The 14,317-nt window shown below is 48.1% G+C and overlaps 1 protein-coding gene across 1 annotated transcript; it reads right to left on the bottom strand.

Annotated features, from left to right (window-relative positions):
• Window positions 1-958: 958 nt before the first annotated feature.
• KLHL40 (kelch like family member 40) lies at window positions 959-12,119 on the bottom strand. The gene is made up of 6 exons (XM_079946803.1): window positions 10,795-12,119; window positions 8,743-8,903; window positions 6,847-6,954; window positions 5,120-5,305; window positions 4,227-4,373; window positions 959-1,199 (listed from the first exon to the last, which is right to left on the bottom strand). Exons 1-6 carry the CDS (start codon window positions 11,947-11,949, stop codon window positions 1,088-1,090), a joined length of 1,869 nt encoding a protein of 622 aa, XP_079802929.1. The 5' UTR covers window positions 11,950-12,119; the 3' UTR covers window positions 959-1,087.
• Between the last annotated feature and the right edge of the window lie 2,198 nt (window positions 12,120-14,317).

The raw sequence follows: 14,317 nt of genomic DNA, 5'->3' as shown, positions 1-14,317 counted from the left end.
CTGGAGCTGGTGGGGTGGTGGGCAGGGCAGCTAGTAGGAGGCAGAACCAAAGAATCAGTGGAGGCACAGAAAACTTGTTCCTGTCTTCCTCTCTTGCAAAGACACAGTGGGAGTCAGGCGCAAGCGTCAGGCTCAAGTGTCAGATACTGTCATGCCCAGCTGCTGAGCCAGGTAAATCACCTACAGATTTCAGATTCCTAGGCATCGACATCAAATACAGTGGTACCTTGGGTTACATACACTTCAGGTTGCCTACGCTTCAGGTTACAGACTCCGCTAACCCAGAAATAGTACCTCGGGTTAAGAACTTTGCTTCAGGATGAGAACAGAAATCGTACGGCGGCAGCAGAGGGAGGCCCCATTAGCTAAAGTGGTCATCAGGTTAAGAACAGACCTCCAGAACGAATTAAGTTCTTAACCTGAGGTACCACTGTACCTAGATATACCTAAGGTTTTTTTCCCCTGTCCATTTTTCTGGGTAGAAGCAGAAAAGACTCTGGGGAGTCCCTCCGCTCCTCCACATGCAGCTGCTGGGTGACCTTGGGCTAGTCACACTTCTCTGAAGTCTCTCAGCCCCACTCATCTCACAGAGTGTTTGTTGTGGGGGAGGAAGGGAAAGGAGATTGTTAGCTGCTTTGAGACTCCTTTGGGTAGTGATAAAGCGGGATGTCAAATCCAAACTCCTCTTCTTCTCTGTAGCTGCTGCTCCCTCCCAGGTCAGTAGATAAAAGAGGCTGAAGTTGTGCTAAGATTTAGGGAACTGCATATGTTGTGCTAAGATTTAGGGAACTGCCCACCAGCTCCTGCCTAACTTGATTGGATGCCTGCTTGCACAAATTTCCTTCCACAAATTTCTTGCACAAATGCCAGCCCGTCTATTACGGCCTTTCATTGTTCCAGTGCTCATTAGCGAAACCGAGTAAATAAGACAGGAAGCAGCAAATGTAGCAGTTTTTCAAAATGTTTTACCTAACCAAAAAAAAAGTGACACCCATCAAAACCGACTTACAAAAGAAAGAGAATTTGGGGAGGCAGGGAGAAAAAGAAATCTTGGTAGCAGGAAGTTAAAAGTGATGTTGGGGTGCAATCACATCTTTGTTAATCGCAAAACGTTGAGCCGCACGGGCAGAAACGTCGCGCCTGAGGCGTACTGGATCTCCCGGAGGACACCTTCCCACTTCTTCCCTTCTTCGTCGTACCTGGAAAAGTCAGGAACATAACTGGATGAGACCGAGATGGGGGGGAATGGACCTATATCAACTGGTGTAAAATACACAGGCGCCAGTACGTTTGTTTACTGATTTTCATAAACTCTTAGGCACTTGATTCCTTGATTGTAAAAGAAAAAGGGGGAGGAGGGCGCTCAAAGCTCTTCGCAAAAAAGATAAAACAATAAAATCCAGAAAAATCCACAACCATACTTGAAGACATTCAAAAGTTAAAATACTGGAACTAAAGTTGCCTCGGTTTTCTAAGCACCTGGGTAAGGTAAAGGTAAAGGGACCCCTGACCATTAGGTCCAGTCATGACCGACTCTGGGGTTGCAGCACTCGTCTCACTTTATTGTCCAAGGGAGCCGGCATACAGCTTCTGGGTCATGTGGCCAGCATAACTAAGCCACTTCTGGCGAACCAGAGCAGCGCACGGAAATGCCGTTTACCTTCCTGCCAGAGCGGTACCTATTTATCTACTTGCACTTTGACGTGCTTTCAAACTGCTAGGTTGGCAGGAGCAGGGACCGAGCAACGGGAGCTCACCCCGTCGCGGGGATTCAAACCGCCAACCTTCTGATTGGCAAGTCCTAGGCTCTGTGGTTTAACCCACAACGCCACTTGCGTCCCCCAGCCTAACCCACGATACCTGCATCCCTTTACTTGCCTAACTGCAAACCCCCTTTTCTATTGTTGTTCAGTGAGTTGTTGTTTTGCACTGGAACGCAACGGGAGCTCACCCCATTGCGCAAGTCCTAGGCTCTGTGGTTTAACCCACAGTGCCACCCGCATCCCTTTTAAGCACCTGGGTTGTTGTTGTTTAGTCGTTTAGTCGTGTCCGACTCTTCGTGACCCCATGGACCAGAGCACGCCAGGCACTACTGTCTTCCACTGCCTGGGTAGGCTTGTCTAAACAGGAATGGTTTTAGCAGGCGCTAAAAAGTGCAGCAACAGAGCCTGCTTGATATCCCCTGGCAGGGAGTTCCCAAGTTCCACGCTAAAGTTCTATTACATTGAAATGTTCTTTTAACTCCCTCCCTCCATGTTTTAGATAGATTTTGTGTTGTTGTTTTTTGAAATGTATTGGGACTGGTGCTTTTTAATTTGTGCATCACTGATCTGGAGAAAGGATGTAAGACCGTGTGGTTCTCTGTTCTGCCCGGCATTTACTCCATGCAGCACTGATCCCATCACGCTGCTGCTCACCTGCTACTCAAAACTGCATTATTGTTCTCTGTGGCGGAATTGTGCAATTTGCATAATTGCATAAATGACGTTGCCATTTAGATTCTTCCACCCCATTTGCAAAGGAAACACAGTGCAGGTGTGGGAGGGGGGTGCAATTAGTTATGTATCATTTGCAGCCTGATACTCTAAATAAAAAATGTTCCTTCCAGTAGCACTTCAGAGACCAGCTAAGTTAGTTATTGGTATGAGCTTTTGTGTGCCTGCACACTTCTTCAGATACCAGATTCTTCAGGTATCTGAAGAAGTGTGCATGCACGGGAAAAGCTCATACCTACGGTAAATTGATTTTTGATTTTATTGTTATTTACGCTTTATACCACATTTTATGCTGGGTTTTTTGTAGCATCAATTTAAGTGTTTTAAATTTGTTGTTAGCTGCCCTGAGCCCGGTTTCTTGAACCGGGAAGGGCGGGGTATAAATAAAGATTTATTATTATTATTATTATTATTATTATTATTATTATTATTATTATTATACCAATAACTAATTTAGTTGGTCTCTAAGGTGCTACTGGAAGGATTTTTTAAATTTTGTTTTGACTACGAGAGACCAACACGGCTACCTCCCTGTAACTTGGAATACTCTGACAGCCCCAATCTGCCATGAAGTAGCTGAGTTTTCAGGCAACCCCAAATTCTAGCCAGCCGAGAAAACAGGGTCAGACTCGACGGCTCCAAAAAGAGCTCTCCAAATAGGGAGATGGTTGATGCAGCGGAAAAGGAGGGCTGCACTATAAAAATCAATGATCCACATTGGGGCAAAACCAAGGACTCCCACATAAAGCTGCACAAAATTAATCTGTGGAATTCCTTGCCATAAGATGGCCAAAGTGGCTTTAAAAGGGGATTGAGCGCTTCCATGGAGAAGGGTGTGTGTGTGCTTCTATCAATGGCAACACATCATCATGGCTCTGTGGCATCTACTGTTAAGATCTAGTAGAGATAGCTCAGTTGGTTAGAGCGTGGTGCTAATAGCGGCAAGGTTGCAGGTCCCATCCCCGTATGGGACAGCCGAATATTCCTGCATTGGAGGGGGTTGTGCTAGATGATCCTCAGGGTCCCTTCCGACTCTGCAATTCTACAGTTCTATGTAGCATAGCTAAAAGTCATCTCCTGGTATAATAGGCACTAGCATAAAAACCCACAATCACAACAAAACCTTTCATAAATGAGAAATTTCCCATTTGCATTTGCTTCCTTTCCATGAATGTCAGCAAGGCTGAACCATGTCGGCATGTCGCGGCAGCCAGACTGGTGACTGGGAGCGGCCGCCGAGACCATATAACACCGGTCTTGAAAGACCTACATTGGCTCCCAGTATGTTTCCGAGCACAATTCAAAGTGTTGGGGCTGACCTTGAAAGCCCTAAACGGCCTCAGCCCAGTATATCTGAAGGAGCATCTCCACCCTCATCGTTCTACCCAGACACTGAGGTCCAGCACCGAGGGCCTTCTGGCGGTTCCCTCACTGCGAGAAGCCAAGTTACAGGGAACCAGGCAGAGGGCCTTCTCGGTAGTGGCACCCTCCCTGTGGAACACCCTCCCACCAGATGTCAAAGAGAAGAACAATTACCAGACTTTTAGAAGACATCGGAAGGCAGCCCTGTTTAGGGAAGCTTTTAATGTTTGTTGTATTACAGTATTTTAATATTTTTTTGGAAGCTGCCCAGAGTGGCTGGGGAAGCCCAGTCAGATGGGCGGGGTATAAATTATTATTATTATTATTATTATTATTATTATTATTATTATTATTATTATTATGTCTTACCTCCAAACGTCATTGAGCTCTGTTGGCACCAGTTCCCCCGACTCTGTCTCCACGGTGGCAAAGCCTCCAATCAGGTAGAGAGTAGCCGCCAAGCTGACCAGGCTGACCGAGCTACGCTCCTGGGGGAATTCCGGGAAGGTTTCCCACCTGACATGGCACAGAAAACCAGATGACCGTGAGGATGCAGACCTCTCTGCCTGCATCTTCCCTGGCTGACATCCCTATGTGCATAAGATATGGGGCATGCAGTGGGGCACAAGAACAAAGCAATGGCCACCAAACTCCTACAGCCACTCTGGTCCAGATTCCTTCCATCGAGACTCTCCTCTGGACAGGGAATTCTGGGTGGGATTGAACTATCCTGTCTAGTCCTAATGCAGAGGTACCTGGCCAAAGGTTTGTATAGCTGCTGCATCTCTGTGTGAGTAGTTGTGCAGAACAGGCCTCTTTCTATCTGTAAGCACCGCACAGATCAGTGACTCACACAGAGTGCAACGGGGAACCTCCTCTGTATGATAATTCTGATTCTGGCACAATTTGCAAATAAGCTTTTGCAGCACAGGAATTTCAGCGGTGGAGGTGAGAAACGTGCTTTGGGGTTCAATAGTTCTGGGGAGTCCTGGTCAGGAGGTGAGGATTCAGACCAAAAGATTTAAATTACCAGAAAGGAGATTCCAGCTAAACATTAGGAAACACTTCCTGAGGGTTAAGAACGATTCAACAGTGGAACAAACTAACTCAGAAGGTGGCAAACTCTCCTTCATTGGAGATTTATAAACAGAGATTGGATGGGATTCTGTGATTCCTGCATTTGCAGGGGGTAGGTCTAGATGACCATTGGGATCCCTTCCAACAATTCTGTGATTCTGTGAGCTGCTAGGCAAGGCACTTACTTATTGGCTGCAATGTCATAAACTTCCACTGAGCTGGTCAAGCCGGAATCGGTCACTCCGGCCACCACGTAAATTTTCCCGTTGTGTATCGTCGTCCCGAACAGTGATCGCGCCGTTTTCATGGGAGCCAATTCCTTCCACTCAAACTTCTTTGGGTTGTAGACAAGGAGTGTGTTCAGGCACTTTCTGGAGTAGAAGGGGCAGGGGTGAGGTTTGTATAGTTTATGTAATGTTTTTATAATCCCACCTCCCTCTCAAGCTGAGGTTCAAGGCGGTTTATGACCTTTAAAAACAACATTATAAAATGCAGAGCAATAAAAACAAACTGTTGAAAAGCAATAGTTAAAATGCACCAAAACACATTTGGAACCAGTGATTAAAATGCAGACTTCACTGAGAGCAGCCCAGTGGTCTTTCAGCTGTCTGAACAGGGAGGTCTTAGTCTAGGGCTTGCCAATCAGAAGGTCGGCGGTTTGAATCCCCGCGACGGGGTGAGCTCCCGTTGCTCGGTCCCTGATCCTGCCAACCTAGCAGTTCGAAAGCACATAAAAGTGCAAGTAGATAAATAGGTACCACTCCGGCGGGAAGGTAAACGGCGTTTCCGTGCGCTGCTCTGGTTCGCCAGAAGCGGCTTAGTCCTGTTGGCCACATGACCCGGAAGCTGTACGCCGGCTCCCTCGGCCAGTAAAGCAAGATGAGCATCACAACCCCAGAGTCGTCCATGACTGGACGCAACGGTCATGGGTTCCTTTACCTTTACCTAGTCTGCTGGCAGAGGGAGGACAAGGAGGGAGCCAGTCTTAACGTCAAATTCCACTATATGGGAGCAGCCACAGAAAAGGCGCTCTCTCCTGTCACCACCAGCTGTGCTTCTGATTGTGAATGGACCGAGACAAGGTGCAGCACAACCAGACCCCTTCATCTGCCCCAGCTGCAACAACACAGGTCTCTCCCATATCGGTCTCTATAGCCACAGCAGACGCTGTAACTCTCCCAACAATTTGACTGCACCCCCAAAGGCTCACTCCTCCATTGTCTCCCGAGACAGACGGATGCCAGCCAACCGGATGTAAACATCTCCTCTTGTGTCCAATTCGTGCCATTTTTCTAGAAACAGAGGTACCTGAACTCACCATGAACACTGAAATATACTCAGAGTCGAGTGCAAATTTCATGCTCTTTATTCAGCCCGTAGTAGAAATGAATGAAACTTTCCCCAAAACGGCTAGCTATATATACATTATTTACACAATGGTCCCTGTGTGATTGGCTGATTCCAGGCTGCTCCTGTAGGCCAATCAGGTCGCTGATTCACTTCCACCTGGAGCTGGATTGGGTGGCTCCTGCGGACCAATCAGACTGCTGCCTTCTGGATCCTATTGTTCTAGGATCAGTATATAACAAAGATGCCTAAGATAAAACTGCAAAGTGGAAGGAAAGGAAGACCTTTTTCTGCCTCACCGCTTCCAGCTACTCTCTGAAGACTGGAGAAGAGACCCTCTTAAGAATATTAGGGGGGTGGGGTGGGGGTGGGGTGAAAGGACTACTAGAGCATGTGAAAAATAAACAGAATATTTTAGCTGCCGTTCATTCAGTTTCAGCTTTGTATTCTTGTTATTTTTTAAAACCGCACCTAGACATTCCGTTGTTGCACCCATAACCTCGGTTTAAGGTGCCATTTAGCTCCTAGCTTTCATATTTCTGTTTCTAACACTGCTATCACTTACTTGTCGTTTCCTTTGCCTCCGATGGCGTAGATGAGGTTGTTCTGGGATACCACGCTGTGGCCATAGACTGGGTAAGGAAGGGAGTCCGCTTCACCCCATTTAAAGGACCTGGTGGACAGAAGAATGATATTCTTTCAGGCAGCCTTCAGCTTTCTCCCCAGGCCATATGAAAATAACATCCAGAAATGTGTTGCATTAGGAGGAATCGCTGGGCAAAAATTGTGTATATTACACCAAAAAACTGCATATAAATGTGCCCATTAGGAGAACACACTGATGAATTTTCATTTAAAAAGATTTGCAAACTAACGTCAAGAACTGAAGAAAAGGAGACACTGAGGGAATTCTGACATATTTGCTTCTTTGTCCTCCCAGGAAAATGGCTCTAGGATTACAGCCTCAGACTCCCCTTCACCCCTCTTTTCTGCATTTCTTTGGCCCTTTCACAGCATACTAAAATTTCTTCCCGCTTCCGTGAATGTTTTTTAGGCACCAAGCAAATATCTCCCTGTTTTCCCAGGCTTTTAACCTCAGACGTGCTTAATAAAAATAAAAAAAATCAATTGCAATCATTTCTACTGCTGCCTTTTGCTGTAATTAACTATTTTAATGGATGGCTTCTGTATCTATTTTCTGCACAATCCGAATTCTCTGGGTGGCTCACAAGGAACAAATTAAATGCAGACATAGTATCGAACAATAAAAGTGGCGACACAATTAAAGGTAAAGGTAAAGGTACCCCTGCCCGTAGGGGCCAGTCTTGACAGACTCTGGGGTTGTGCGCCCATCTCACTTAAGAGGCCAGGGGCCAGCGCTGTCCGGAGACACTTCCGGGTCACATGCCAGCGTGACATCGCTGCTCTGGCCAGAGCCAGAGCCAGAGCCAGAGCCGCACACGGAAACGCCGTTTACCTTCCCGCTGGTAAGCAGTCCCTATTTATCTACTTGCACCCGGAGGTGCTTTCGAACTGCTAGGTTGGCAGGCGCTGGGACCGAGCAGCGGGAGCGCACCCCGCCGCAGGGATTCGAACCGCCGACCTTTCGATCGGCAAGCCCTAGGCGCTGAGGCTTTAACCCACAGCGCCACTTGCGTCCCCTTGGCGACACAATTAAAGCATAATTATAAAGTAAGTTATGGGTTGTTGTCTGCTGCTGCAAACTACCCAGACATTGTTTCGTTTTTAATGTTTGTGTGTTATGGAAATGTTTTAAATAAATAAAGATACCAATCCCAGTGGTGACAAATTATTACCCAGAGGCCTTTGTTGATTTTGACAGGCACAACTGAGGCAGATTCGACCTCCATTTTCATATAATCATAGAACTGTAGAGTAGGAAATTACTCTGAAGGTCATAGTTCAAGCCCTTGCGATGCAGAATCTCAACTAAAGCATCTTTGACAGATAGCTACCCAAACCCTCCTTAAAAAGGTCCAAGATGCATCACCTTCCTAGGGAGTCTGTTCCACTCTTGAACAGCTCTCACTACCAAAAAGTTCTTCCTAAAGTTTAGTCGGAATCTCCTTTCTCGTAACTTGAATCCATTGGTTCGGGTCCTAGCCTCCAGAGCAGGAGAAAACAAGCTCCATTCGAAAGCCCTTGAGATATTTGAAGATGGCTCTCATATCTCCTCTCAGTCTCCTCTTTCCTAGGCTAAACATTCCCAACTCCCTCAACCGTTCCTCATAAGGCCCTTGGTCATCTTGGTTGCCCTCTTCTCCACACGTTGCATCTTGTCAACATCCTCCAACCCAGAGTTTTGCCTGTCAAAATTTGAACAATGGTTTCAGGGTCATAATGTGGACTGCCCCTCGCCGAAATCTGCTTAGGAGTCTGTATTGCCTGGCTCAAGTTTTAGGCCCCAAGCCTGAAATCTATGACTTTGTTTCACACTCACAGCCGATCGTAGCACAGGACCGAGTCCAGGGTCTCTTCTCCTTCCTTCAGCTCTTTCCCGCCGACCACAAAGATGGAGTTTTCGGCCTCGCCGAGGCCAAACAGGCAGCGCGGAGACGGCAGGGGAGGCATCCCGAGCCAGTCGGAGTCCAAGTGGTCATACTGCAGAGAAGCGATAAGGCAGAGAAGCATCAGGGCAGAGCTGAGGACCACAGTCCCACCTGCACAACTTTCTGAGGGCCACAGGGCCAGAGGCAAAAACAGCTTGTTTCTGCACACCCCTTTATCCTCTGTCCAGGAAGCCAAGAGGTACCACCAAAGATTGAGGACATTTTCCAGCCCGGCCAAAACACTCAAGCAGGATGAGGCAGGACTGTGGCCTGTGAAGAGTCCAAAAGGACTGATAGAAAGGCCTGGAAAGTCACATTTGGACCCTGGGCCTGAAGTCTCCCACTCCTGCTACACAGGAAGAAGACGACCCTTAGAGCGTGGGCCTGTATCATACCCTTCAGCCATCAAGATTTGAGCAGGACACCCTGGAATTACAGAAGCCAACCTTTGCTTCTGATTGGATTCCAGAATGTCCCGTTTTTTGGCCTCTCGCTCTCACCCAAGTCAACTGACTTCCGCAAGGTAAAGGTAAAGGGACCCCTGACCATTAGGTCCAGTCGTGGCCGACTCTGGGGTTGCGGCGCTCATCTCGCTTTATTGGTCGAGGGAGCTGGTGTACAGCTTCCGGGTCACATGGCCAGCATGACCAAGCCGCTTCTGGCGAACCAGAGCAGCGCACGGAAACGCTGTTCACCTTCCCGCTGGAGTGGTACCTATTTATCTACTTGCACTTTTGATGTGCTTTCGAACTGCTAGGTTGGCAGGAGCAGGGACCGAGCAACAGGAGCTCACCCCGTCACGGAGATTCGAACCGCCGGCCTTCTGATCGGCAAGTCCTAGGCTCTGTGGTTTAACCCACAGCACCACCCGACTCCTGCAAGAGTTCGGGCCAAAAAAATGAGCATCCCAATTTTGATCAGTGGGATGTTGGAGGGGATGCTGTATAGATTTACTCAGAAGTACATCACACTGCTTTGAGCAGGGTTTACGTCCACCCTCCCTACTGCTAGGGTTTTTAGGACTGAGATATAGCTCTGGTTGTGGTTGGGCATCAGAACGATGGAGTTGACAGGTCCCCCAGAGGGTATTTGGCCCAATCCCACTTGATCTACAATGCAGGATGCAGCTGCAGCCTCCCCAATAGAGAACCATCCAGCCTCTGCTTCTATTCCTCCAGGGGAAGAGGAGAGCCTGGGGCAGCCCTCTTCCACGGTTCAACAAATCTCATCATTTGGATGTTCCTCTGAATGCAGGGGCGAGAAACTTGTAGCCTTCCAGATGCGTCTGGACTCTAGCTCCCATCACTCCGAACTAGTGTCCTTGTGTTTGGGGCTGATGGGAAACAGAGTCCAACCACATTTGCCATTTCCACCCATCGGTTCTAGTCTTGCCCTCTGGAACAATGGAGAACTAGGCCATGTTTACACCGTGCTCTCAAAGCACTATGCCATTTTAAACAGTCATAACTTCCTGCAAAGAATTTTGGGCACAGCAGTTCACTGAGGGTGCTGAGAGTTGTTAAGAGACCTTCTTGGCCCCCTCGCCAAGATGTGACTGGAATACTGAGCAGAAGCACTTCATACTGCAAATTTCTGTTGCAGGGCCCACTTGTGTTTGGATAAAGGGGAAGCAGGACCCTTGGCTATGTTAGCAGGACCCAGACAACTGTTAGATTATGAACAAAGCAATAACTATCTAGGTAATGCAATATAAGGTGATGCAATGCCATTGTTCTGAACTCTCCACCATCCCTGCTGAGCCACACACTTAAAACAGAGTGTCAGGCCAGTTTGAACCAGGGCACATCTGAAACTGGACCTAAACCACCCTGGAGTTGGCTCTGCACTCCAAGGGGAATCTAGCACTGCATGGCTCTTGGCCCAGGAGCAGCAAGCTGTGTACACCATTCACAAGCCAGGAGGAAGAAAACAACAAGTGGTACCTGCAAGAAATAGGAGTTCATGGGGTCCTCTTTATTGTCCTCATTGTAGTAAATTCCACCTGCTATGAAGATCTGGTTCTCACGGGTGACCAGGCTGACGTGATTCTTTGGGATCTGAGCGGAGACGGAGGCGAAATAGCACTCGTTGGCTCCTGGATCGTAGGCCACTGCCCCTGAGTCACTGACCATGAAAATAAGGTCTTGTAGAAACATCCCGAAGCGCATTGTGTCATTCAAGATCCCTGGGAGAGCCTCCTCCTCTTCCTCTTTCTCTCCTGCTTCTTGCTCTACCTCTCCGTTGATGACATTGTCACCAGCTTTCTTCTCCCCCTTTTTCTTCCCCGTTGTCTTCCTCACCACCGTGAGCTTCCCGTCATGGGCATCCTTGACCATCTGGACCTTCTTGAGGAGCTCTGGGCTGGACTTGACCAAAGCGTGCTTCTCCACATGGTCCTTGAAGTAACCTTTGTCCATGAGTCGGAAGCGGATGCTCTCAAAGACCACCGGCAGCGCTTTCGCCCGGGCCTCGCGGTCCCTCGCTGTGGCCCACTTCATCACCACCTCGAAGACAGTCTCCTCCTTCTCTACGTTGAGCGAGTCGGTGGAGATGATGGCGATGAGCTCGTCGGGAGAGAGCTGGCTGAACTCCTCGTCCCGGGAGATGAGGGTGAAGCGGTCACTTATGAAGTCCCTCGCTGCTATGGCTAGGCGTGCACAGTCTAGCATCAAGCCCAGCCTGAAGATGGCCAGGCAGTTGCTGAGGCAAAGCCTCTTTTGCAGGAAGGAGACACAGACGGTGAAGATGGAAGGAATCTGGAACATATTGGCCACCGTGAAGATGTCCTGGACGTTCTGCTCGGTGATGTCAAGCTCTGAAGTGTAGATGTAGTGGAGAATCTTCCCCATGACTTCTGGGTCGACGTCCTCCAAGTCGATCTCCTTTTTCTTGCTTTCCTCCATGTCCGACAGGAACATAGCCCTGAAGTAGGGGCTGCAGGCGGCGAGGACCAGGCGGTGGCAGGGGAATTCTCTCCCTTTGACCTTCAAGACGCAGTCGAGGAACTTGTTGTGGTCTAGCATGTCTTTCAGACCATCCTGGAGGAGGGTTTGCTGGTAGAGACGCAACTCCTCGGCTTGTTCCATCGGCAAGGCCATGACTCCGGTCGCTTCCTCCCACTCGGTCTTCTCTTCCCACTCCTTTGAACCCGTGAGCGTTTGAGGTCCCCCCTTTTTTTTGCTCCCAGATGGAGCTCAGAGAATATGAGAGTCTTGCTGCCAACGCAGCTGACTGTGTGGCTCAGTTTCCACAGCAAGAGGGGCTTTTTATATATAGCTACAGCATTACGGAGCTTAGGGAATCCATTCGGCAGCATATGTAAGCCGATCACCTTTTAATATGACAAACTGGCCTGCCGGGGAGGGGTGGCTGTTGTTGGCGGGTGGGGTGGCACGAGGGGGGCTGAGTAACAGCTGTAAGTGTAATTCTAGATCCATGGCAGACGCTTTCGTGATTCACTATCGGGGAAACCTTTTCCTGAAGGACTTTCGGCAGAAAAGCTGGTGACCAGCTGCCTTAGGAACTGTGTGTGTTTGTGTGTGAAACAGATTCTGCCTCGGAGTGACTCAAATTCCCTAAAATCAGGCTCAGGAGCCGTGGGGATAGTCTTGACTGCACACACACGCCATATCCCTGGTCTCCTTTGCTAAATCCGGAGCAAAGATTAATGCGCTAAAAATATACTGCAAAGTCAGAGTTGAGTAAACAGCAAATAAATGCATCTGACGTTTGGTACGAAAGAAGGAAATCCGTCCAAGTCACAAATGCCCCAGGGATGGTTTATCTGATTTGATTTATTGATTTATTCACATGTACGTCGTTGTTTGTGCCGTGTTCCCTCAAGTGACCGGCTGTTCCAAGGGCAGCCGTATACAGGATTCGTTTCCTCGACAGGAGCAAGTGTGGTTGTGTTATGGGGCCCTTGGCAACAAACTTTTTGTGTACAAGTGAACAGATGGGGAAACAGGCAAGCTGCTAGTCTGTAAGGTGATGACCACCATGCCCATCACGCCAAGCCAGAAACCTTTTAGCAGCTTATTCCAGACAGCTTCGAACAGAGGCTGAGTTTCATTGTGTTCAGATTTCATTTCCCATCCTGCTCCTGGCTTCATATTCCCTCCACACAGAACACTGAGATCATAAGCCCTATTTTTGGCATTTCCACCATACTAGCAGGACTTGACTGTTCGTTTTGTCGCTGTGACCAGCAACAAAATGTTGCAGTATGAAGCGCTTCTGCTTAGTATTCCAGTCAGCCAGCCACGCCCTGCCTCAGGATACTCCACTCAATAATAATAATAATAATAATAATAATAATAATAATAATAATAATATGCCACTCTGGGCAGCTTCCAACAAAATATTAAAATACAGTAATGCATCAAACATTAAAAGCTTCCCTAAACAGGGCTGCCTTCAGATGTCTTCTAAAAGTCTGGTAGATGTTCTCTTTGACATCTGGTGGGAGGGCATTCCACAGGGTGGGGGCCACTACCGAGAAGGCCCTCTGCCTGGTTCCCTGTAACTTGGCTTCTCACAGTGAGGGAACCGCCAGAAGGCCTTCGGCGCTGGACCTCAGTGTAGGGTAGAACAATGGAAGTGGAGACGCTCCTTCATATTACCCGTCCCTCTTGCTTTTACACACCCTGCCCCCAAAATAGCCAGTCAGTATTCCCTTTATGTACTTCAGCAGACTTTGAGGATACTTGCAAAGCTGCAGGTGTATCCCTCTTGCTTGTTGATGGTACCATTTTGGACACATAAGCACTGGCAATACCCTCTGTTTTCAGAAATATGTGGAATGATTGTTAGTGGCCAACTGACGCTAAAGGAAGAAAGTCCTGCTGGGACTATAATATTTATATCGCTTTGTCCCAAGCATTCACAGCAGCCTATATACTATAGCTTATTCAATATCCTCTCAGGCATGGAGCTTGTTTGGGTCCTGGGCCCCATCCTGCTTCACCCAAACCTACCTCACAAGGCTGTTGTGAAGATCATGGAGAGGATGAACTCTCAGCGCTGCCTTGATTTCTGTAGAGCAAAGGCAAGATGTAAATCCAAGAATACCATAAAGATTTATGGATTTGAGAGTCTGAAATGCTGAAAATCCAGCCAAAATTTTAAAGCTTGGGTTATACCGTTCCCAGCATCTTAAAAAGCAGAGACATCACCTTGCCAGCAAAGGTCCGTATAGTTAAAGCTATGGTTTTCCCAGTAGTGATGTATGGAAGTGAGAGCTGGACCATAAAGCAGGCTGATCGCCGAAGAATGGATGCTTTTGAATTATGGTGCTGGAGGAGACTCTTGAGAGTCCCATGGACTGCAAGAAGATCAAACCTCTCCATTCTGAAGGAAATCAGCCCTGAGTGCTCACTGGAAGGACAGATCCTGAAGCTGAGGCTCCAAGACTTTGGCCACCTCATGAGAAGAGAAGACTCCCTGGAAAAGACCCTGATGTTGGGA

This window comes from Podarcis cretensis (genome assembly GCF_951804945.1).
Source record: "Podarcis cretensis genome assembly, chromosome: 12".
NCBI classification, from domain to species: Eukaryota; Metazoa; Chordata; class Lepidosauria; order Squamata; family Lacertidae; genus Podarcis; species Podarcis cretensis.
The sequence above is the reverse complement of the archived record's forward strand: the minus strand, read 5'-3'. Positions and strand labels throughout refer to the sequence as shown.

Coding starts and splice junctions, on each gene's coding strand:
- KLHL40 (XM_079946803.1), bottom strand. CDS start 11,949: ATGGCCTTGCCGATGGAACAAGCCGAGGAGTTGCGTCTCTACCAGCAA. Junction 4,374..5,119: donor TATGACATTGCAGCCAATAA/GTAAGTGCCTTG, acceptor GTGCCATGTCAG/GTGGGAAACCTTCCCGGAAT. Junction 1,200..4,226: donor GAGCTCAATGACGTTTGGAG/GTAAGACATAAT, acceptor TGACTTTTCCAG/GTACGACGAAGAAGGGAAGA.